The sequence below is a fragment of the Pongo pygmaeus genome, chromosome 18 (assembly GCF_028885625.2).
Source record: "Pongo pygmaeus isolate AG05252 chromosome 18, NHGRI_mPonPyg2-v2.0_pri, whole genome shotgun sequence".
Lineage (NCBI taxonomy): Eukaryota > Metazoa > Chordata > Mammalia > Primates > Hominidae > Pongo > Pongo pygmaeus.
This window is the reverse complement of record NC_072391.2, coordinates 73,641,044-73,667,827: the sequence shown is the minus strand read 5'-3', so window position 1 is coordinate 73,667,827 and position 26,784 is coordinate 73,641,044. Positions and strand designations below refer to the sequence as shown.

Here is a 26,784-nt window from a genome sequence, read left to right as displayed (position 1 = left end):
TAGAAGGAAGTCCTGCCATTTGTGACAACATGGATGAACATGAAAGGCATTATACTAAATAGAATAAGCCAAACACTGAAAGACATATACTGCATGACCTCCTTTTATCTCTCTTTTCCACATAAATGACCTGAGTTCATTTTGTTCCATAGCATTCATTTACTCTTCCATAATTACCATTCTTCTTCTCAGAATACCCTTCCAGATTTGCTTATCTGTTTTTTTATTCTAAGATGAATATTCAGCAACAATGAACAACCTGTTACAAACTAAACTGTGTATGTTCACTATGGCCACAATGCCCTGGAGAGCTGGAAATGAGGGGGGCTCATGCCATGCACTTTGTACGTGCTATGCCACCCAATCATCACTGTACCTCTGTGAGGCTGGTATCATTGGCCTCATTTCAGAGAAAAGAAAACAAAGACTGAGATTCATTAACCATTCGTCCATTTCATGAATCAAGGTTTCATCTATCTATGTTCTAGATGCACCTAGCCAACGAGAAACACACCCACACCTCCAGCTGTAAATCCTATACTGTTTGTACTACAACAGTCTGATCCTCATTTGCACACAGAATTGAGGCTTCAGGAGGAGATAAGTTTTGGGTGGGTTCCAGAAAGATGGGATTGGAGGAGGAGAGACCAAATGAGAACATTCTGAAAAAGGAAAACGAGGAGGAGAAAGAGGAGAGAAGGGCAAGGGGGCAGTCAGTCATAGGGGAGAAAATAATCTGATTTTTAGTGGGTGGAGAATAAATAGAGAGAGACTTAATCGGAAATGCAGGGTTCAAATGTCAGAACAACAGTTCAGCATTTTTGCATGATCTCTATGACATATGCTATTTCTATATGAAACAAATTTCTTTTTAAATTTTTGTCATTCTATCTGGAACTCTAGCCCTTCTTAGGACAAGCAGGAGTGAACGTGAAAGAAGTAGCATTATTGCACAGATGTCTTAGAATTTTATCTAATATGTAAAGAAAAATACACCTCAATGCCACTGCTAGAAAATACATGTTGGAGGGTGGCACGAGGGTTGTATAAGCAGGATGGACACAGAATATGCAATTCCAGGATCCAGCAGAAGAGGCTGTGTCGGACAGACAAACAACAGAAAGGTGGTAGAGCTTCTTAAATAGAACTGTGTTACACTGTTGGTGGGACTGTAAACTAGTTCAACCATTGTGGAAGTCAGTGTGGCGATTCCTCAGGGATCTAGAACTAGAAATACCATTTGACCCAGCCATCCCATTACTGGGTATATACCCAAAGGATTATAAATCATGCTGCTATAAAGACACATGCACAAGTATGTTTACTGCGGCACTATTCACAATAGCAAAGACTCGGAACCAACCCAAATGTCGAACAATGATAGACTGGATTAAGAAAATGTGGCACATATACACCATTGAATACTATGCAGCCATAAAAAATGATGAGTTCATGTCCTTTGTAGGGACATGGATGAAGCTGGAAACCATCATTCTCAGTAAACTATCGCAAGGACAAAAAACCAAACACCACATGTTCTCACTCATAGGTGGGAATTGAACAATGAGAACACATGGGCACAGGAAGGGGAACATCACACACCGGGGCCTGTTGTGGGGTGGGGGGAGGGGGGAGGGATAGCATTAGGAGATATACCTGATGCTAAATGACAAGTTAATGGGTGCAGCACACCAACATGGCACATGTATACATATGTAACAAACCTGCACGTTGTGCACATGTACCCTAAAACTTAAAGTATAATAATAATTTAAAAAAGAATAGAAAACTGTGTTTCTTAAAAGTGGGAGCAGCATTTCTTAAAGGTTAATTTTCTTCACAGAGAGTACTATTTTGGATTTTGCATTGGATGGTTAGGAGATGTGAAGAGATGACAAGCTAGGAGGCCAGTTGGAAAGCTCTTGCAGTGACTTCAAGAATTAGCTCATTAAGGCCTACTCTAAGGCAGATGTGGTGGAAACAGAGGCTCTGACATAATGAGATGCCCTAAAGACAGAAAACATAAGACCAAAACCAGAACTTAGGAGCAGACTGGTTGTTCACAGCAGAATCAAATAAAGAGTTAAGATGGTTCTGATTCCTCCTTGAACTAGTGAATCAACTGTGTCTCTGGCAGCCTTTTCTAATTTTCAATTATACCCAGAGGCTGTCAACAATCCATGAGAAAGAGGCACATAGAATACTCACTTTCAGAAAACTAAGTCATATTTTTATTAGCTGTTTTCCATGATAAAATAAACCTTATGTGTCACTTGCCCTTTATCAGGGATAAACACTGTGCATTCATTGAGTATCAGAAGGAGGCCTTTGCTGTATAGTTATCCAGTTAAGGCCAGAAAGAGAGTTTAAAAGCAATAAAGGCTTTGAATAAAGCTCAGTGTAAATTGACCTTGTTCTTTTCTTCAGGCAGAAGCATCTTTGTGACTTCCAGACTGTGACATGTTTACTAAGTATGCAAGATCATATACCCTCAGTGGCTAGATGCCACCACTTTGCAGAATTAAAATCCTCAGGAGCTAGTTGAGTAAGTGCATGATGTGATGTGTGCAACAAGACAGACACCATGGTTTACTTACCTTGCTTATTGACCAGCCGTGACTTCTTGCAGTAATAAGTAAACTCCTGTTCACAGTACTCCGCACGGTTAATAGTGGCCTGAAGTTGCTCCATGCTGGCCACATACTCGAAAAACCCAGCATATGGGTTCTCTGGATTAGTATTTCTGACTCTTGTTAAGTCAGAGCCGTTGTGCTGTATGATGGTCCATGCAGTTTCTTGTATGCAGAAATGGGGGGAGAAAGAGAGGAGACCATCACTAGTCTGCAAAAGTTAAAATAAATAAAGAAAATCAAAATCACCTTTTATCTGAGTCAAATTTTTCTAGTCATCAAACTTCTCTGAGAGGTAGAATCAACACAAATGGATTCTCAGAATTTTTAAGTTATGGTAAGTGATGATTTTTCCTGAAAGATATACTATTGCTATGCATTTACAGTAATTTTATTTAATATTTTCATATAATTTAGCCACACAATATATATGATGAAAAATATTAGGAAATCTGATTATTTTTTGTGATGTATTTTATTTCATTGAAATTGATATTCCATCTTTTTAAAGATGCATCATTATTTTATTTCTCTGCAAGAAAGGAAAAAATGCTGCCTATTGTAACTACAAAACATTATTCATCAACACGCCCAAAATCCAGTGATATCACAATATGAAAAAAGTGTATATTAGAATTCAAGAAATAATTTACATTACATAATGTAAGCAGCCCCTTTTCTACTCTTAACAACTATTCACGGTATCAGCAAAAATAAAGTCAAAATTTTGTAGCCCTCTATACACCTCTCTTTAATCAACATTTAATTATGAGTGTACATCTTTTTAAAATTAAATTTGAAATACTCATTTTGATATCATGTGATCTGGACAGTTAGGCAGTTCAATAGGAAGTTACTCTTTTGAATTGAATGCATCTGACACAGCATCTCAACTAACACAAAAGTAAAATATCTTTGAGTATCTACTAGAGTTATCACTATTGGTGCCTGAATGTCTGTAAACATTTCCATCATACTGATTACCAAAATTTCTTAGATGAAATAAAAATCTCACAATGTTTGTAACAGATGATAGGCATATGATATCTGCCCTTCAACTTTACCAGCAATAGACTTTACACTATATTTTCTGTGATATATGCAGACACAAGAACAGATAAATCAAAAAGCCTCTGATTTAGTAGACAAAAAACAGAGTGAAAGTTGTCAAAACTCTACTACATATGTGCTGTTAAGTCACATAACTCTTCTGTAATACAGAGGAATATCCCAAACTGGAGAAAAATAGTAATAGTAGGCAAAACTTTCCCCTCTCTTTTTAGCTAAGACATTCACATAGATCAACAATCCAAATAAGGAGGTATACTTTGAAAATTTCATTCCCATTCCTTTCCCAGTCATCGGAGTTTGGATTAGGGAGGCAGGCTAAATGAGGCTGGACTAACTTCACAGAATTATTGCCTTTCACATGTGGATTATTATTTTTCTGTGAAACAATAGCTGTTATTTTTGTATTTCCCCCTTGCATTTCAGTTCACCCTTCAACAGTAGAATGCTCTCAAACAGAACTTAATCTACCAGCCAATGAAATTATGGGTGGCCAGCAGTATAATGTCAAAGTCAATTAAGAGATCTGAGTTGCAGATCTGGCATGGATCTTGTGCCCCTAGGAAAGTCAAGTAAAATCTGAGCCTCCATTTCCAAATCTGGAAATTAAATTGGCAGAACGAGGTCTGAAATTCTATAATTTCAGCCAACTCAGCCTTGGCTATTGGAAGTTTAAGGTTATTATTAACTAGACAAATCTGACAGCCTAGCCACTGTTGGACTCTGTTTCTTTTGTTCAAAAAAACTATTCACCTTTTCTTGTGGTAAATCAATGGCATGCAAGAAGAAGCTAGCTACCAAGAGAGGCGGACAATATACCTGCTTGAGGCCTTTGTCTCTTTCCCTTCTGGATCACACTGAGTGAGACTTCCCTGTAGTTTAGCATCCACTGGGTCACAATTAACATCTGATTCTAAAGGTATTTAAAGGTGTTGCAAGAGATTCAAGGCCATAGTGCATGGCAACCATTAAAGAGTAGCTCATAAAAACATTTCCTTTTGAAATTCTAAAATATTTCAATATTATGATAGTCCCTGTAAATGATTTTATTCTCTAATAAAAAGCACTACAAGGTATGATGTTAAACAGATGCCACACTTATCAGGCCATCTAGATTTCCAGGGCAGAACAGACACAATGAAATTGTCACAACAGATTTTGAGCAACGGAGATAGGTGCCTTAAAAGCCAGGTTCCAAACCTCATGTGCTTCATTAATCTGGAAATCTCTGAAAAGTCTCAAATTAGAGCCTCTTTACTGTTCTTTCAGACATCATTGAGTGATCTGAAGTTTCTACAAACACCTATTTAGGAATAAGAGTGGTAAAAGACATGCACTTCATCACAATTTGTAATTCAATACTTTGTGGTTGACTTTATTGGTCTTTTCTACCAGTCTGTAAGCTCTATGAGAATAGCAATAGTTTCTGATCTGGTAACAATCATATCTCCAGCACACAGCACAAGGCTTGATACAAAATGTAGAAGACATTTGTTGAAGAAATGAGGGAATAAACGAATGAATAAAAACAATGCATTGTCTAGATTAGAGCACAACCTCCTAGGTTATCTGATTCAGATGCTGCGGTGGCTCTGACATGTTCGTTGCTTTGAGCTGTTATATAATTCTATAAATTGTAGATAACAATTAGAATTGCTAAATAATGTTAAATCTGAAACTGTGACGGGCCCTGTGATGTTACCCTACTTGCAAGTTAAGGAGTTATCTTGCCAATACACAGATTATATATATCTGTTTATTGATCTATCTACTATGTACCTACCTGTCTAATCTATACTAACAGACACAGAGGACCTCTGAATCAGGGACCATTCGCTCATAGAGAATCTCATCAGCATCAATCCCTCATACCTCAATTTCCCACCTGCAGATGCAGTGAGTGCTAGATAGAGCTGTGCCTGCTAGAGTTGCACCACAAGAGGAGGTTCACAAAATTATGAGGCTTGGACTCACAGAGGTTGCCTGGCACACTCTCTCCTCCTTCCCTCCATAGAGTGATAGAGAGACTTTGGCTCTGGAATGTCACAAATTTTCTTTAGAGGAGAGAAGGTACAAGTCCTTAAGTTTTTATTACTCTTAGAAAATAAGCAAATGCATCTGGGGGAGATAAGCCTTTAAATCTCTTCAGAGCAATTCACTACCTCTAACTTCCAAGACGCATTTAATCATCCTTTAACATAGGTTGCCAGACTTTTTTTTTTTTTTGTCTTTGTCTAGAAATAAAGGCACTGTTTCCTTACAACAAATAATTCTTGTCTTGTTTGTAGACAAGCAACTTCCACCTGGTTGAGGTTCTAGTGACTTCCCTCCTCCACCATGGATGAATCCAGTGTTGCCTCCATATGCACATTTGTTTCCGTGTTCCTAATGTGTAGATACGTCTTTTCTTTGGATTCTCCTTTGAACTGGTTGTAATATCTTTCCAATCTCTTCATTAATAATGCATTTTAAAAATCTCTAAAACTTTTTAACTTTTATTTTCATATCTGTATGAGAATCATGATTTTATTTTATTACAAATTATCTTTTACTAAATGCAAAAAGAGTGGCAGGGTAAGGAGACAGGGAAATGAATAAGAGATGGCTGAAACAGGCAGAAAATCTACAATGAATGGTAGTTTGGGTCTACTCACATCTCTCCCTGAAGAGATTTCAATATATGTAAATAAAGCAACTGAGTAATTAAGAACTTGATCTACCTTAGGCTGGCTGCTATTTTTTAGTGTGATAACAGTGCAAAGAGAAAACATGCTGTTTAAGCAATACAGTTGCAAAGCTTGTGTTGCTTCATGCTGAATAGCTGAAGGTGATAGATGTGATAAAGACCCTAAGAGCAGTAGAAAGTGCTGTCTTAAGGAAAGCAGAGGAGACAGGAGGGGAGACAGCCAGCCTTCTGGAGCAAAGCTCGATGTAAATAAGACCGCATTTGAATAATGGACAGTTATGTATTAACCCTCATAGCTGTTAAGAAGGCCTTTATTATTGAAATCTCTAAAGTAAAAATAATTATGCTATTTTAAGTCTTACGCTCTCCAGCTTTCTCCTGAAATGGTCTCAGGAGCTCCTATCTCAGAATCACCTGGGGTGCTTGTTAGTAATGCAGAGACCCAGGCCTTGTGTTCTAAACTTACTGAGTCAGGGAAACTAAACCCAGGAGTCTCAGTAATGGAGCCATGAGAAGGGGTGAGTTTAACCCATAGCTTTTTCACTTTTAGAAAAACCTGAAAGTCTCTGTTCTGGCACTCATCAATTTCTCCCCTCTGGAACAATCATCCTTACAGTGCAATGTTTGATAACGAGAAACTTCTTGAACATAAAACAATTTCATTATAGAAAAAGCAATGAAGGCTGGGCACAGTGGCTCATGCCCACAATCCCAGCACTTTGGGAGGCTAAGGCAGGCGGATCACCTACGGTCGGGAGTTCGAGACCAGCCTGACTAACATGGAGAAACCCCATCTCTACAAAAAATACAAAATTAGCTGGGCGTGGTGGCGCATGCCTGCAATCCCAGCTACTCGGGAGGCTGAGGCAGGAGAAATGCTTGAACCTGGGAGGCGGAGGTTTAGACGAGCCGAGATCGTGCCATTGCACTCCAGCCTGGGCAACAAGAGTGAAACTTGGTCTCAAAAAAAGAAAAAAAGAAAAGAAAAGAAAAAGCAATAGGGACAGCCCCTGGGATTCACCTTATTCTAACTAATTATTTTTAAACTATGTTTGGAAAACTGTTTACAAAGAAATTTCAGCTTTTAACATCGTTTAAGAAATTATCCATTCAAAATAGAGATTTTTTTTGTATATTTTAGCTTATAATGCTTAGAGGTATTTTAATATATGTGGAATCACTTGACACTAGTTCTAGACTAATAACCGGATTTTTTAATAAGACACATATTTGCATGTTGGTGATTCAGCATTTTGTCTTATTTTCAGCAGTCATTATACCTGATCTATATAACTAGAAGATACGTTATTGGCTGCAAGCAATGAAACATTGTTAGAAGGTAACTCTTCCTAGTGGAAAAACTTTCAGGCTGTGAGAAAAGAGACCAGTGCTTGATCTATTCCTACCAATATTTTCACCCTGCTACACCCTGAGCCTTGGTTTGCAAAACCAGATCAATAAGGAGAGTTTCAAGCTATACCTCCTACACTTAACCTCCCCCATTCTTGGCTTCCTCATTTGCAAAACCAGATCAATAAGGAAAGTTTCAAGTAGTAACATGTATTTCTCACTGGGTTGCAATACTCTGGGGTTGTCACTTCTGTTTGAATATGTTCCAGTATTCCAGAGCTACTGGAGACATTTAGCTGTCTCTGGGTATCTGTGTTTCTGAACATCTTGCTATCCACGTGGCTTTAAATTTTCTGAATGTCCTCTTTTTCATCAATACTTTTAAATAGTCTTGCTGAATGGAGCACCTTTAATCTCTGCATACTTCCAGTGACTCCAGTCTTTTTTTCTTTTTTTTTTTCATTTCTCTCCTCTTTGGGATCTATGACCCATCTGACCTCATTTCAAAATCTAAGCTCCTAAAACATGGAATTTGTTCTCTCTCTTTCCACACACACACACATACACACTCTTCAGGTCTCTTAGAATTGTTTAGTCTTAACTACAATTTTTTCCCCAAATAATTTGTTTGTCAAAGATATATCTTCTATAATAAGGTACATTAATTTGCTATGTAATATAAAAAAGTAAATGTTGATTTAATTTGAATAATATATTCAATAAAATAAAATTGATAATTTCATTATCATTTAGATAATAAAAAATACATATGGCCTATAAATTACTAAATTATTACCCATAACAAACATAAGATATATAGTCGATATTCATTACACACAGATTCTCATCATTTGTGAATTTGCTAAAATTTATTTGTAACCCCAATGCTTTCACAGTCATTTGTGAACACATACAGAGCTGCAAAAATTTGGCCTGCCTGACATTCACATACCCCGTTAGAGCTGAACAAGGAAACACTGTTTTCCTGTTTCAGCTCTCATACTATAAACAAATATCTCATTTGTAGTCTATTAAGTGCCACATTTTTTTGCATTTTTGTGCTATTGGTTGGTGATTTTGCTGTTTAAAACGCCCCCTACTCCCAGAAATGTTGTCGAGTGCTCTTGGCCATAAGCTCAATGTTAATGAATCAACAGTATGTATTAAATAAGGTGTCTTTAACCTGAAACACACATAAAACAAGATTATGTATTGATTGGTGGATGAGACTGTTGTGACTAGAGGCTGGCAGAAAACTAATCGTACTGTGCTTCCCCCAGGGGTAATTTGTTCAGTGTTTTCCAATCCAGTGTTCCTGGTTACTTTACGGAACACAACGACTGCAAACAATGAGAATGGATGGTGGGTGTGTGTGTGTGTGTGTGTGTGTTTCTTAAAGCTTCAAAGACTAGAGATATTTATCAACATATTGCTGTCTAATTTCAAAATGAAACTTCCTATAACATGTGTATGTGTATAGCTCCGGATGCATTTATGGGAACATAGAATTTACAGGTTTGCAGTGGTGGATTGTTACATAAATCTCACTCACAATCCAACCTATCCAAGCTGGAAAATAATAATAATAAAACATTTTGGCACTGGAATTCATATCTTACACTTGTAAAGTCTTCTTTCTTTTTTTCTCTGTAAATTCCTCTCACATTTGTTATGTTTAATTCTCACATACCAGAGTTGCCAGTGCATACTAAAGTTTGAGAACCATGAAGTCTAAAACAGTGATTCCCAAACCTAAGTACACATAAGAATCATTTGGGAAGATCCATGATGATATTATTTCCATTGGCCCAACTCAGTGGTTGCACTGGATGAGAACCACCTGCAGTGCTGTCTGGGCATTTGTACTGTACAGGCAGGAGAGCTTCATTGAGAAGACACATATGCAGGAAACACCATTTGTTTGGGCTGTTTTGGTGTATGGGGCAATGTCCTCAATGGTTGTGAGACAAATAAAAGCTACCAAGTTGTGTTAAATGAAAAACCTTTGAAGATACAAGTTTATAGCAATTTCTGCCAAAATACGTGTTGGCACAGAGTTTGCCACCACCTGCAGTTTTTAGAACTAAACATTCATTAGTATAAAGAAGCAGTTGCTCCCATATTCAAATGCCTCCTCAGAATCTTGTTTGAATGTAGAAAAACAGACATCTCAAACTAAAAAAAAAAAAAAAAAATGTGTAAAACAGAGCTTATGATCTTTCACCTTAAACCTTTTCTGATCACATCTTAAATAATGACAATTCAAACACTCATTTACCCAGGGCAAAAACTGTGTCGTTATTTTTGGCTTTTTGTTTTCTCACACCTCATAGCTATGCAAAGAGAAAAATCTAACACCTTTCCTCCATCTACAGTGCTATTATCTGGTACAATCAGTCCTGGATTTTGGCATTACTTGAAATGGTCTCCCAACTCTTATAAAGTACAATATGCGTAGTCTCCTCACTCCTTTCCACCCATGCTCCTGAAGAAGCATTCCCTAAGCCAGGAGCAGTTGCAATCCAACTAAAGGAAGTCAGATTGCATCCCACCGTTTCTTAAAACTCCTCAGTGTCTTCTCATCTCATTTCAGAGTAAAAAACCAAAGGTCTTACAACATTGTCATGAAGCCCATACTCTTCCCCTCCTACTCCCCACTTACTCCCCACTCTTCCTACTCCCCACTTACTCACCATACTCCCGCTATCCTAGGTTTGTTGCTGTTTTCTGAACACACCTGGTTAAAATCATCTGTCTTAGAACTTGGTACTTTCTGTTTCCTCTGCCTGAAAGATATGTTCTTCAATTTTAAGTACCAAATCTCCCTTTGCAACACCCTCTGCCTCAATGTATAATAATATTGCCCTTTTCCTTTGGTTTTGCTCCATAAAATATTGACTTCTAACACTGCTCATTGTAACTTTCAGCAAATGATAAGGTTCTACATCCACAATGATACACTCCATACTAGCCCCGGGAGGCTATTAAGCAGTTAAAATGCAGCCAGGGAGACTGACAAAGTAAACTTAAAAAAAGAAAAATAGAGATGGGGTCTCACTATGTTGCCCAGCCTGGTCTCGAACTCCTGGGCTCAAATGATGCCCCCACCTTGGCTTCCCAAAGTGCTGGGATTACAGGTGTGAGCCACTGCACCCAGCTGTAATTTAATCCTATTTTAGTTAAATTTTTAAATTTAAGTTTAAATTTTTAACATGCAGTCATTTTGTTTCGTAATTAATTTTAATTAAATTAGAATTTAAATAGGCACTTGCTAGTGGCTACCACGTTGGACAGCACAGTTCATCTAGAATCTATTTTGTGTGTGTGTGTTTGATGAGGAAGAGATCAATACTCCTTTTACTGACATTTAAGTACAAATTCCATCAGCACTACTGGTTGAAAAGACCATCTTTCCTTCATTACATATCAATGCCACCTTGGCAATAAATCAATTATCCATATATGAGTGAGTCTGTTTATAAATTCTCTCTTTTGTTTTTATTGGTTTATTTGTTTATCTTTGTGACAGCTATATACAGTTTTACATAGCCTATCAGTATAATGCCTATATCTACTAGAGATGAATCTTTCAAATTTGTTCTTCAAGACTGACTGACTTGGTTCTTCTTGCCTCTTCATATTTACCCATGAATTTTAGAATATGCTTGTTGATTTTCACCAGAATAATCACACCAACCTACAAGCAAACACCCTGCTTGAGTTTTAATTTTGGTTTGCACTGAATCAATATCTAGTTTGGAAGAACTGATATTATACAATATTGAGTCTTCTAATCAATGAACATTTTTTTTTTCTTTTTTTGAGACAGAGTCTCACTCTGTCACCAGGCTGAAGTGCAGTGGCACAATCTCGGCTCAATGCAACCTCCACCTCCCAGGTTCAAGCAGTTTTCTTGCCTCAGCCTCCCGAGTAGCTGGGACTGCAAGTGCGTGCCACCATGCCCAGCCAATTTTTGCATTTTTAGTAGAGACAAGATTTCACCATGTTGGCCAGGATGGTCTCAATGTCTTAACCTCGTGATCTGCCCACCTCAGCCTCCCAAAGTGCTGGGATTACAGGCATGATCAATGAACATTTTATATTTCTCCACTTATTTAGGATATTAGTTCGTCGAAAGGGCATTTTCTAATTATCTGTGTGGAAACCTTGTACATCTTTCATTAGATTTACTACCATGTGTTTGAGGTTTTTTATGCTATTGAAAATATGATCTCCTAAAAGTGTATTTTCTAATTTTTATTGCTGATATACAAAAATAAAATTAATTTTATGTTTGTTGTTCAATGATAATCCTAATAGTTTATCTGTAAATTGTTTAGAGTATTTTAATACATAACCTGATTATCTATGAATAGTGAGAATCTTAGTCTTTTTCCCCCCCAATATTTATATTTTTCATTTCTTTCTCTTGCTTTATTGCACTGTCTAGGACCTCCAATACAATGGTGATGAGAATAGTATTAATGCCGGTAACGGGAAAAGCTTTCAAATTCCACTATAAACTAATATATGCCATAAAGTTTTCTGGTCTTTATCAAAATAAGGAAACTTCCTTCTATTGGTAATTTGTTGAGTGTTTTAAATCAAGGATGAATGTTGAATTTAATCAAACATATTTCCATGTTTATTAATTTCTACGTTAATTTATGTAAGAATACAAGAAGACGTAAACTTTATGTTTACATACATTTAAAAAGTAAATATTCTTCAAAGCTTTTACATGTATCAATCTTCTCCCATAAATAGTCTATCCTTTTTGTTTGGGGACATAATTGGAGACATTTATTATTAGATGTTTTACACAGATGCCACATGCATTAAAAAAGACATTTAAAATCATTACCATTTAATTATTTTTTTAAGATTTATGTTTTTCACAAAATCCCATCTACATTTGCATTTTCTATTTTTCTAACGTAGGTCAGAAAAGATGTATATCAACAATATTATTTACATAAACTAAAATACATTGCACATAAAGCAATGTATGTTTTGCAAGAACGTATGTAATAAAGACAAATTAAACACACTAAGTACTTAGCTATGCAGAAGAAGTTGTAAAATTTGAATTGGGCCAGGAAATAAAGAAAAATAAACACTTAAAAAAAAAAAAAAAGATTTATGTTGTTTTTCTAAGGAACAATACCACATTTTAATCAAGTTGCAAATTAGGTCAACATTCTGCTTGTTTCATTTTAATTTTGCCTATTTAAAACATGCATGCAAATTTAACTATAAAATAAAAGCTGATTAACTCACCGGTCATATTGCAGTATAGAAGAAATGGTTCCAGGGGACCACTTCCATCTGAATCTATATAGTAAAACCCTGAAGTATTTCCTCTGTGCTTATAGGCTTCACATGACTGCTCATAGATAGCTTTAAGAAAAAAAATCATCATTAATGGAATAGCATGAAATGAATCTCTTAACTTTTAATTTGGACATGAAATACCGCAAATCTTGAAATTTAAAATGTACATTACTGACCAGGAGAAAAGGCAAAACTTACTTTAAAACAAAACTCATTCTTTTTTAAAATTAATATGGATGAAAGTGATTTGATAGCAAAAAAATGAGGTTGATTTTATGACTTTTTTTAATCACTAAAGGAAAATGAAATTACTTGGTCAAAATCAAAATTTAGCTACTTTGACATTATGAAGAACAAGGAAAGAGAAGGTAGGTGTTTAAATGTTGGAGCCTTATAAGTATAATGTCATAACTTATCTTGTGAAACACATTTTGGAAATTCTAGTAGCACCTTGTAATAACCTAAGGTCTGAAGCACAACGGCGTAACTTCCTTAAATAATCTGCTGTTAGCCAATAATTATACAACAGAAACATTTTAAATCATGTTATAACTATACTCTAGTCTCACAGAAAATTAACTATAAAATATTTTTTCATAAAACAAATGGGATTCACAAAGCTCATCAATAATTTTGAGTAATTTACAAAAGAAACTCCCACCAATGCTCTGTAATGAGAACTCAAGATAATTAAAATTCAAAGCAGAAGAAATACTTGTATGAACTATGCCCTCAAGTGGTTTCAATGTGTTTAGATCCATAATCGGATGTTTGGATGTTTTTAATTATATAATCCTAAATTTGCCATGTACAAGGTTTCATATTAATACACTTGTGTATAATGCACACCTCTCATTGAACACTTGGCCAAATATACTGATAACTTCTGTTAAGCATTTTATACTGTGAAATGAGAAATAAATAATCCCCTGAATATTTGTCCTTGAATCTATTTTAGTTTTGAAAATTATGTTAATGAGTGTTTAGACAACGTGAAATACTATGGCTAATTTGTTCAATGTTACCAAAATTTCAAGTAATCATGTAAATTTACTTCCGCACTTCTCCACAGTGTGACAGTTTTATTTTGTTCCTATTATATATCACGCTGATAGAGATATAAGCATGGTTCATTTTCCAGTCACATTTGCATTTTGTGCACTGAAGTGGGTATGTAAAAATGACTAGTTTATACATTTCTATGTACACATGCATATGTTCATAAAGTCCTTGAAAGAGCTTGGCAGGATATCATAACTTTGTGGTGGGACTGGTTGTGGAAAAGGATTGGATGAGAATACTTGGAAAGACTTCTGATTTATGTGTATGGCTTGACTTTTTATAACATGACTGTTGGTTTATGTGTATGGCTTGACTTTTTATAACATGACTGTTTAATGATTATTTCCTAATAAGGCTTTTTAACAAACTCCATCTTCTGCCCTCCACTATAACCAAGACTGTCATTCTGGCTTCATTTCTCAGAATAGTTATGGGCAAAAACCCTTCAGCTCTATTAGAGCTGTCTTCTCAAGAACCTAATAAATTAGACTCAATTATTGGATGAAATTGTGGGTCACAGATGAAAGTAACTTTATTTATTATCTAATTTTTGTCTTCAGAGTTGTTTGGTTTATATTTAGATTCCGTCATTGATAACAATTAAAATGAATAGTCAATGAAAACACTGAATAGCTTTCTGTTTTGAGTTAGTTACTACATGGGATAATGGAGGATGTAAAAAATTAAAATATACTGTCCCTCCACTAGCTGGGTATCCTGGGTCAAATAACGTGGCATGTGGGTACAGGTGACGTGTTGGCTTCCGTGTACAGGTGAGGTGTGGCTTTATTACCAGCCAATATTCTTCATAAAAATCTTATGAGGCACCTCAGTATACACAATTCATGCCCAGGAATGACTCCAGCAACAGTGGTAGAGCTGGGAGATTCTCTTGATGATGTCTTCCCCAGCACCGAATCAGGGCTTCTGAGGGTCCTCTGTGCAGGCCCCCAGAGCTGGGAGCCCAGGATTCCAATCGCAACACTGGCAGGAGCACAATGCAGTGTATAGTGTAATAGACCAAGGGTGGTGAGACTGATGGCTTTGTACCTAATACCCATACCTTAAATGAAGGATATAGGAGGTAATACTAGGAGTTCAGTTGCTCAGTAATGTAGTAATAACTGGAAAAAATGGGGGGAAAATGGGCATTTTGGTCTTCCCATTTGTGCGCCAGAACAACTGGACAATGAAATAACATGGGCCTTACAACACATGCAAGCCATTTCATCAGAAAAAAATAATTCATGGTTTGTAATACAGGAAAAAGGGATACTGGTTGTTATCCCAGGCTCTAGAAGATGATGTCACATGTACACATCCTCACTCTGCCTCAACTATTTTAAGTAGCCTTGAACAAGTAGATTAATACCTATTTCTTTATAAGTAAGTTGCATATAATAGTATTCACCTACTAGGGTGACCATCAGAATTAAACGAGTTAGGACATATAAAATACTAGATCATAGCTGACATTTAGAAAGTATTGAATAAAATTAACTATTTATCTACCACCATAATTTAATCATTATCTACCACCCTTTTCCTTATCACCCTCATTAAACAGGGATGCAAGATAATATAACGATTATCTAGTGCAATAGACTGAAGGTTTGTGTCTCCTCAAAACGCGTATGTTGAAACCTAGTCCCCAATATGGTGGTATTTGGAGGTGGGGACTTAGTGAAGTGATTAGGCCATGAGAGTGAAGCCCTCATGAGTGGGATTTAGTGCCCTTGTAAAAGATTTCCCAGAGAGATCCCTCACCCCTTTCACCGTGTGAGGACACAGTGAGAAGATGGAAGTCTATGAACCAGGAAGCAGACCCTCACCTAATCTGCTGGCATCTTGATCTTGAACTTCTCAGCCTCCAGAACGGTGAGAAATACATTTCTGCAGTTTGTAAGTCACCTAGGCTATGGCATTATGTTACAGCTATCCAAATAGACTATGACATCTAGTCTCTATTGAATATCTGAATCTTCATACCACAAACCACCCCACCCCAATCCAACCAGGGCTGTTTCTGAGAATCTCTTTGTTTAATTGTATGAATAGTAAGAATTTGGTAACTGAGCATGTTTCCACTTGTACTGTGCCTTCTAGAAAGTTTAGTGTTAAAATGCTGGCCCAATTCAAGTAATAGAACAAAATAAGAAAATTCACGTTCTGCATTTTATTAGTTTTCAACCCTTAGCTACCTTTCATCTTCTATATGTATTTTCCCTTTGCCAAGTATCCTACTGTCTTCTCACCTGTTTCATATTATGTACTTCTATAGGCTATCTGGACTACTTTATGAAATGAGATGTGGATTAACAACTGGATGCTGAGTTTGCACAGAACAGACATATATACACACAGCAGTGAAAAGGGAAATGGGACAAAGAAACCATCACGGGGCAAGAAAAAGCAGACGTGTTCTGCTTACAGTTATGGCAAGTAGCTCCTCTGTAACCAGTGTTGGTACAGTTACAATGAAAGGCGCTCCAGGACTGGGAACACTCCCCACCGTGTTCACAATAGTTGGGCAAACACCTAAAAGAAGGTGCAGATACAATCACCAGTTTCCATTTTTAGATATCTTAAAGTATTGACCATTTATACATGGTCATGAGAAAGACAGATGTCAACTATAACATAATGACTAATGATGCTTCAGTCTGTTGTTAATCACTTTAATCACAGAACTAAACCTTAGATCAATAAATTCATCAGATTTCAGCCAATTCTCAGGTAGTTGTGACTGCTTAATTTTCAACATGTCTCACTATATCAGAGCCCTTCATTTTCCCTAAGTGACATAACACGAATTCAATATGTTGGCAGAAATATCAACAGCATACATGAAATAACATTTTATCACATTGAATTGCTACATTGTTTGAACACTGAAAGAAGGAATATAGATAAAAGAAGAAAAGAAAAAAGGAAGACAGAGGAATATCTTTCTTCACTTGAGGTGTACTTCTAGGAATGTAGGAGAATACACAGTATAGGCTCACAAATTTCAAGCAGTGTGTCAGGGTGCTCTAAGGTGCAAAATAGAACTGATAGGGACTCCCAGGATAATTTAAGTCTTCAAGAGAAATATCTGTCATACTCAACATCTATCAAACACTGAGTGACTAACTAGCTTGAGGTAGTTTAGTTTCAACATTAGATCATTATATATTCCCTTTAATCACATCCTATCTTTGAGGAGCAGGGTTTTAGTAACTGATTTTTTAAAAAGCAAGTACCATGTGAAATCAATATTGAACAAAAATATGAGGCTACTAGAGTCTCATTTTTTTTTTTTTTTTGAGACAGCTTCTCACTCTGTTGCCCCGGTTGGGGTGCAGTGGCACAATCTCGGCTCACTGCAACCTCTGCCTCCTGGGTTCAAGCAGGGGTTCTGCCTCCTGTGTTCTCCTGCCTTAGCCTATGGAGTAGCTGGGAATACAGGCTTGCGCCACCACGCCCGGCTCTGAAGTCTGATCTAATTTCAAGTCTTGAGAAACGGTGCTGTGTTCAACAGGTACACATGTCCAAATACTAGGTAACTATGTTTAATTAAAAATAATTTTTTCCAAATCATGTATATTACTTTTTTCAAAAGGCTCCTAAGTTGTTATGGCATTGTTAAGTTTTTTGGACCTAAACCACTTTTTAAGGTTAGGGATATATTACTAGTGTTAGGAAAGTCTTTTGGCTTAGGGGCATAGTGAAAATTACTGAGACACATAGGGCACCATAGATGAAAAAGTTTGGAAAGTTTTGTTATTGACTCAAATAGCCCTAATCAGATTTTTGATGCCTTTTAGGATTTAGAATGAAAGATACACTGAGATCAAGACTTTAACTACTCTCATTCATTACAGATTAACGAGTAAATAAACTATAAAACCTCCAAGAACATATTCGTGAGGGGTTTCTACTGTCTCCTTTATTAAAACTAAGGACGAGAACTTCTGTTTTGCTTACAGAATTTTTCCAATTTTAACTGAAAAAGATATTATGGATTTTTTTTTTTTTCCTGATTATAAGGACTAAAACGGTACTAACATTCCCCTCTGCTTAACCACAGTTTAGATAGGTTTCTTGCGGACTATAGGCCCTTGACCTGCCTTATCTTAGAGTGTTTACTTTAGAAAACTTTCAGTGATCAATTCTTTCTTTGTCCCTTTCAGATGTAAATCTTCTCCCAGCCATTTGCCACTTTTACAACCCAGGGATGTCTTTCAAGGACCTGGGAGTCACCCCTTTGAAATGTAAGCATTAAGAAAGATACAGCCCCTGTCTCCCAGTCTCTGGGGTGGTAGCAGCCTAACTTCTTTAAGCACCAATAAGCAAACACAGATGGCCACATCTCACTGACACTGTTAGCCAGTTGTAAGGAAATAAGTACTCATTAAGTTATTTGTAGCTAAGCCACTTTTAAAATAAAAGTGTTAGGTCTATCTTTCAGCTTAGAGGTGCTGTAAAAAGTTACTGAGACAGGTAGAGCACCATGCACAAACAGCTTGGGAACTTGATCAAATAGCCCTGATCAAACTATTGATACCTTTTAGGATTCAGAATGAAACATACCAAGAGACAAAGGTTTTAAGTGCCCACATTCATCTCAGATTTAAAAAAAAAAAAAAAAAAAAACTACAAAACCTGCCAAGAATATATTCATAATAGGGTTTCTGCAATCTCCTTTATTTTTATTTTTTTGAGATGGAGTCTCACTCTGTTGCCCAGGCTGGAGTGCAGTGGCACGATCTTGGCTCATTGCAAGCTCTGCCTCCCAGGTTCATGCCATTCTCCTGCCTCAGCCTCCCTAGTAGCTGGAACTACAGGTGCCTGCCACCATGCCTGGCTAATTTTTTGTATTTTTTAGTAGAGACGGGGTTTCACCATGTTAGCCAGGATGGTCTTGATCTCCTGATCTCATGATCTGCCCGCCTCGGCCTCCCAAAGTGCTGAGATTACAGGTCTGCCATCTCCTTTATTAAAACAAAGGATGGAAACTTTATATTTTGCTTATAGAATTTTTTCCAATTTTAACTAAAAACAATATTATGTATTTTTCCTGACTATAAAAAAAGAGATGTTCACTGTACAGAAATTAAACAATCCAGGAAAAAAATAAAAAAGAAATGTCACTGGCAATCTCACTGTGTATGAATGACCACTACAAACATATAGATATGTGTGTATATCCATAAATATAATTATAAAGAAATGCTACTTTACAATCTGCTTTTTAAGAAACCAAAAATTAATAATGGGCATCTCTTCATATCCATTAAGTTCATACATATTTAGCATTTTTATAGATTCACAGGAATTCATTAAAAAATGTGTCATGATTTATTTAATTTTAAGCATTTCAAATCAATGACAATGTGTAAAAACAGGGAGATTTTAAAATATTAAAACAATAACAATTCTAGTTGGTAATCAAACCAGAAAGGACATTATTCAGAAATGGCTTCTCCCCCTGCCCGCGGAGTATATTTATATCTTTTTTTTTTTTAACTCTTATTTTAAGTTCAGGGGTAACTTATGAGCAGGTTTGTTACCAGGTAAACTTGTGTCATGAGGGTTTGTTGTACAGATTGTTTCATCACCCAGGTATAAAGCTTAGTACTCATTAGTTATTTTTCTTGATCCTCTCCCTCCTCCCACCCTCCAACCTCCAACAGGTCCTAGTATGTGTCGTTCCGCTTTTTGTGTCTATGAGTTCTCATCATTTAGCTCCCACTTATAAGTAAGAACATGTCGTATTCATTGCATTAGTATTCACAATGGCAAAGAGACGGAATCAACCTAAAATGCCCATCAATGATAAACCAAATACAGAAAATGTGGCACATATACACCATGGAATACTATGCAGCCATAAAAAAGAATGAGATCACGTCCTTTGCAGGAACACAGATGGAGCTGGAGGCCACTATTCTTAGCCAACTAATGCAGGAACAGAAAACCAAAGTCTATTCTATAACAAACCTCAAACCATGTTTTAAAAGGAGTTCAATATAAGTGGCTTTGCCTAAAATCCAAAAGAATGACTCTTACATGGTTGTGATACATATGTTATTTCTATTTGATCAGCTTCAAAAAGACCAACTGAGTCAATTTTTCTTGATTCTTGTTAGACTAGATTTTTCATATTTTTAATTCAAATGTGAAAGATTAAATTGTGAATTTTATTTAAAGTCATTATATTTGCATAATGCTTACTACTAGTAACCTATGGCAATTTAGGTTCTATAGTACTCATTCTCACCAAATGTTCTAAACCGTTGTATTTTACACTTTTCTCCTCCCTACTCACTCCAATACAAGATAAGACAATTCATTAACCCATTTTCTGTAGCCACTAAAGCTTTTCCTTGGACAGTGCCATCATTTCCATTGCTTGTGAACTTGAACAAACGCTTACATCAACATACCCAAACCTAAAGTGATAGTAAGATTTTGATTTCTCCTGATTCCCTGTCCATTACAATGCAAATTTCAAAAGCTGTCATACAATGTAAAGATTTGCTGGAATTAATATTGAAGTAAACTCTATACAACATTATCACATTTAGGGAAATAAACGTAAGTGCCAATGAGCGCTAGGATAATGGTGACCACCACAATTCAAATCTTACATTCTTCCTCAAAACTTTGATATTGACAAGAACCAACCTCCTCATATCCCTAGCCCTCGCCTCCAAAAGGGCCATGCCTTCAGTATTACAGGAGGCAGAATAACACCACGACCTTCAAATCAACTGGAATAAACCCTGTATGTGAGCATAAGGAACAAAGGGCAGGCTTGGGGCTCCATGGAGAAGAGGGGAGGGAAGGTAGGCAGGTAGAAACTCCACCAGAAAGGAGGAGGAAAACAATGGGCCTGGATGGAGAATGGTACCATAGAGGCTGGAGGCCAGAGCCCGAGGGCTGGGTAGTAGGGGTGGATTGGAAAGACAGGTGATAGAAGTGCAGAGGCTGGAGGCAAGGAAGCCAGGACTTGGGTGCTGGGCTTGCTAAGGTCACAAGGTGGACGTTGTCACTCAACAGCCTCTTAGTTCCTGTCAGGGATCTCTGCAGCCCAGGTGTGCTTTGATACCAAATGATATACTAAACAATTTCCTTTAATAAGTGTTTTACATCCAAGAAACTTTGTAAGAATTGTTGTCTTAGCAGCCATCACTCCTGCCCCAGCCCCACTCACATTTCGGCCCCAGATGTGGGGACTCGGATAGTAGCTGCCTTTTCAGTTCTGTACTCACCCCTCAGCCACCCCTCTCCGAAGTCCCTGGACTGAGGGCCACCCTGCTGCATGTCCACAGAGGATAAAGGGAGGGCTTCTGTGTGTTTGTGTGTGTGTGTGTGAGTGTAGGGAGTGACTCAGTGTACGGAAGATGTGAATATAAGAAGTGTGAGAAGGACTTAACGAGCACAGAAGTGTAAAAGGATGGTTGTATGCATGTGTGTGAGTGTGCATGAGTAAGGATTAATATGTGAAGAGTTGTGTAAATGTGTGTAAGTATGGCGTGTGAATGTGTAAGGAGCTTTGGACTATGTGAATGAGCATACGAGTGTGTCCACGTGAGAGAAACGGTGTGCAAAGGCCACATTGGTGCATGTGTGTAGAGAGTGTGTGTGAATAGCCATGTGGTATGAACGTGAGCACGTGTGTGTATTTGTATTTACACCTTTATCTGTAGGTTTGAGCCAACTTAAAGTATTACAGTTTTTTTTAAAAACCCTGCATCGTTTTAAGTTCCTGTCAGATTGTTAATGTTTTTAATGTTACTGCCTGTTTTTTTGTTCGTTTGTTTGTTTTTGTGGATGGAGTTTCACTCTTGTTGTCCAGGCTGGAGTGCAATGGCACAATATTTGCTCACTGCAACCTTCGTCTCCCGGGTTCAAGCGATTCTCTTGCCTCAGCCTCCCGAGGAGCTGGGATTATAGGTGCGTGCCACCACACCCGAATAATTTTTTTTTTTTTGTATTATTAGTAGAGATGGGGTTTCGCCATATTAGCCAGGCTGGTCTTGAACTCCTGACTTCAGGTGATAAACCTGTCTTGGCCTCCCAAAGTGCTGGCATTACAGGTATGAGCCACTGTGTCTGGCTGTGTTACTGCCTGTTTTTAATTATAGTTTATTGAACCATCAAATGATACGTTTATTATGATTGGATTAAATATTAACCACCCCAAATGTTAACTTGCACCCAGAGGGGCTGCATGGCATGGCAGGCAAACATTTCAGGGAGACTTCCCTGGATCCAGAGGCTGGGGCTAGAGGCTGGGCTCTGCCTTTTCTTAGCCATGTCATTTTAGCCAACTTATTCCCTCTGTGCATCTGTTTCCATATTTATAGGAAACAAACACTATGAAGAACAGGTTCTAAGAGATTTTGTGAGGCTTGATTTAAATGCTCACTCATGTTAAGTGCTTAGCATAAGGCCTGGTACACAGATTTTTTTTTTTAAGGCTCCATTTAATTCTTGGGATGCCATCCATCTTGGGACGCCATGTCAGTAGGTATAGCATACAAGACCAAACTAAATATATATCTTCTTCTGAGTATAAGACAACAGGTTTACAGATACACTTGGAAATTTAAAAAGTATGCAAATATTACTTTGATTTTTGCTGTATTTTTAGGATTGTTAGGATTACTGTTAGCCTAAAGCATCTTTTAAGAAGAAACATGTATAGTCAAGATCTATCCATAATTTGCTAACTGTTTCTGAAAAGCATTTTTAAGGTATGGCACTAAAGTGATGTATTCTCCAAATGCGCTGATGGTCCTCTATTTTACAGAAAGTATGTACCTTCAGAAAGTAGGCAACTGGGAGTCCTTGTGTGAAATGGCAGCTCCAGAACATGTCCACATAGGACAAAGGGTAGATATACTTGTACCAAATGAATGTTCTGCAATCCGAGATAATCAACATGCACTACCACTCAGAGTGTGCGTGACTGAGCCTCTCCCTGCCAGTTTCCCTGATGGCTGCTCCCCTTCAGGGGCTGGGGAGTCCCTGCCTCTGTGAGCAAGCCTCATATTGAGAAGCCGGGCCCAGGAAGCCCTCTGCGTGCCCTCCCCCAAATCAGGTTTTAGGTTCCAGAGCTGTTAAGGTTGTAACTATGGACAAGTTCACAACAAATGGACCCAGAAGTCATTCAATCCCCATATCAAGCCGGTTAAGGTTTAATGTCTAAATTCTCTCTTTTCATATCATCTTTCATTATAGAAAGAATTGTTTTCTCTGCAAATTGTTTTAGATAAAGAAATGAGTATTTGTGGGGAGGAAATTATGTCCTTCTACTCTTATTGCTGAATACAGTTATTATTACTGTTTTCTAGACATAATGAAGTATCTATTAGTGTTCAAAACAGGATTGACAAATATTACTGAGTGGTCTGTTGGATACAAATAGAAGAGTCTTTTTGTTGACAAAATGTCTCATAAAAGTAAAAAGTTACTTTTGATTCTCATAATTTATGTATTTATTCAAAATACATATTGAACATTACTACAGGGTAGAGGCTAATTTGGTCACACTGTTTTAAAAATTGTTTAATCTGTAATGGTTATGGCATTCCATTAAACTCAATAATTAAAATTAACAGCCTTGATATCAAAGCATGACTGGCAAGATGACTTAGCTATAGTTGCTCATGCCTAACCACAGGTTTCAGTTATTACTATTAATTATTATTTTTGGCTGGGCACAGTGACTCATGCCTGTAATTCCAGCACTTTGGGAGGCTGAAGTGGGCATACAGCCTGAACACGGCAAAACCCTGTCTCTACAAAAAAATACAAAAATTAGCTAGGCCTAGTGTTGTGTGCCTGCAGTCCCAGCGAATCAGGAGGCTGAGATAGGAGGATGGCTTGAGCTAAGGAGGTGGAGGGTGCAGTGAGCTCAGATCGCACCACTGCACTCCAGCCTGGCCAACAGAGCCAGACCTTGTCTCAAAAAAATATTATTTATTTATTTATTTATTTATTTATTTATTTAGAGACAGAGTCTTGCTCTGTCACCCAGGTTGGAGTGCAATGGTGTGATCTTGGCTCACTGCAACCTCCGCCTCCCTGGTTCAAGTGATTCCCCTGCCTCAGCCTCCTGAGTAGCTGGGATTACAGGCATCCGCCATCACGCCTAGCTAATTTTTGTATTTTTAGTAGAGATGGGGTTTCACCAGGTTGGCCAGGCTGATCTCGAACTCCTGACCTCAGGTGATGCACCTGCCTTGGCCTCCCAAAGTGCTGAGATTACAGGCATGAGCCACCGCGCCAGCCAAAAATATATATTAATTTTAAGGTTATTTTTCCTCCACAATTAACTCTCAAGTCCTGCCTTGTCATGTCCTGTACGGATGCTCTTGTTGAAACTCTTTGATCATCCTTATACCTTGATCAATACCACAACCCCAAGCTTCTCTAGAGAAGTTCATTTTCATTTTCCCTCCAGAGAAGATGGTAATGGGTTGTTAAAGAGGCACATTAGGAGAAGTGCAACCAGTTGAATTCCCCTGCCTTGGAAAATATTCCGCTGTCAGGGTAGCAAATGCCAGTTTGATAACTAACTGCATAGTCTCAAATTTACTGGTACCTGATGATCAATTTTACTGTTCAAGTGCCTTAATATATTGAGTTTAATGACATATTTTTAATACATCTATACTTGTCTAAAATTATAGCAGCATCAATATTATCTTTGGCGAACTGGTAGCATGTGTACATACGTGGCCATACATAACATGGCCAAGTCTTCCAAATTTTGTCATTTAAAATATGACATTTAAACAAAGGGTGCATTTTTTCTTATTTCTAATGTAAATATAATCCATTTCCTGTGGAACAGATAAGAATGGGGAAGAGGAAAGAATAATTGTTCATCTTATACATAAATTTTAATCTGATGCCAAAGTTTGAAAGTAGGTGGAGATGAAGTGAGATTGCCCTTACCTGTCTGAGATGCCACATGAGTCTATCTGAAGGTCACTGAAGTTCCCAAGGGACCCCTGCTGAACTGAAATCAGATCTACCACTTTGCCACTGATAGAAATGAGCCTCATACATCCCTGAAATCCACCAAGTGGACTTTTACATTTGGATCCAAAGCTTTTGTCAGGACAACCTGATAAAAACAAAATAAAACCAGTACGCATCATAATGAATCAGAATTCAGGATCATAGACAACTTCATTTAAAAAATAAAAGAAAGAGGCCTATGATTATTTTCTGTATTAAAGGAGGGAATAATGACTGCAGTCATTATTAGTTTGGTCTAAATTATAAACTGAAATTCATACAAAGAATTTTTTATTTACATAGCATTCCCAGGAAGTCACTAGTATTATAATAATGTGCAAGGATATTAGCTTGATCTAGATTTGGAAAAATATAAACATTAGCTCCAGAATCCTAAACATGCCAGCCAGCAATATTAAACTATATATAACTTACAGATGAAAACTTAGTATTTTGAATTGCAAAATTAAGAACATAAAAGATGAAAACATGTACTATGTATAAGAAAAGATACATTAATAATGGTGAAATGTCTTTGTATTTATAAAGCTAACTATTTGGAAAATGGGTTCTCTTGGCTTGGAATAAAATTACGAACTGTTTATCTAATTAATTATTGTATTTTTCTATACATAAAGGAACCACATACACAAGGATTTTAGTAAGTCTTGATGGCTTAATATCAAAAATATTTCACAGTTTGATTTTATTCTTTGCCTCATAAAAGAATGTTTCATCTATATTGATTTTTTTCCTAACATTTATATAAGGCTGGTTTATAATTATTTTAATAATAAATATAATATTAACCATTATTGTCTGTGGTCTAATGACATTCTAAATGTTTCTCTACTATCCAGGTGGAATAAGTAAGTTTATCGAGTATGAATACATATATTACATTTTTTCAATTTTTAATTTATATGGATACATGGTAGGTGTATATATGGGTACATGAGATATTTTGAAACAGGCATGCAATGTGAAATAATCACATCATGGAGAATGGGATATTCATCTTCTCAAGCATTTATCCTTCATTTTACAAACAATCCAATTAAACTATTTTAGTTATTTTAAAATGTACAATTATTAATGACTATAGTTACCCTATTGTGCTATCAAATAGTAGGTCTTATTCATTCTAACTGTATTTTGTACCCATTAACAATCCCCTACTTCTCCCCAAAGTCTACTACCCTTCCCAGCCTCTTGCAACAACATGGATGGAACTGGAGATCATTATGTTAAGTGAAATAAGCCAGGCACAGAAAGACAAACATTATGTGTTCTCATTTATTTGTGGGACCTAAAAATCAAAACAATTGAACCCACGGAACAGAGACTAGATGGGTGGTTATTATTTTTTTAAATTAATCTTTATTTGCCACGATAGTCATCAACCACTATCACAATTTCAAAGAATAAGAAGTGAGTCAGCAACTTCTTAATTCCTGTATAATCCACACTAGTTTTCTACTTGTGAATGTCCACTATAATTAAATTGTTTGACTGATAATACTTTTCCTTAATGCTTTGTTTTGCTGACAAAATACATTTACATGGCAAGTAAAGGACAGCATTCAAATTTAAAACTATTATCAGACACATTGAAACATTTTATTTTAACCTAAT

At 36.9% G+C, this 26,784-nt stretch overlaps 1 protein-coding gene across 3 annotated transcripts in view; it reads right to left on the bottom strand.

Annotated features, from left to right (window-relative positions):
• Nucleotides 1-26,784, bottom strand: part of CNTNAP4 (contactin associated protein family member 4) — a 292,651-nt gene that overhangs the window by 67,454 nt on the left and 198,413 nt on the right. For all 3 annotated transcript variants that reach the window (XM_054454620.2, XM_054454621.2, XM_063654023.1), the window contains 4 exons: nucleotides 25,084-25,255; nucleotides 16,562-16,668; nucleotides 13,015-13,134; nucleotides 2,598-2,795 (listed from right to left, as the gene is read on the bottom strand). In XM_054454620.2, coding sequence (XP_054310595.1) covers nucleotides 2,598-2,795; nucleotides 13,015-13,134; nucleotides 16,562-16,668; nucleotides 25,084-25,255 — 597 coding nt within the window. The remainder of the gene's footprint in view (nucleotides 1-2,597; nucleotides 2,796-13,014; nucleotides 13,135-16,561; nucleotides 16,669-25,083; nucleotides 25,256-26,784) is intronic.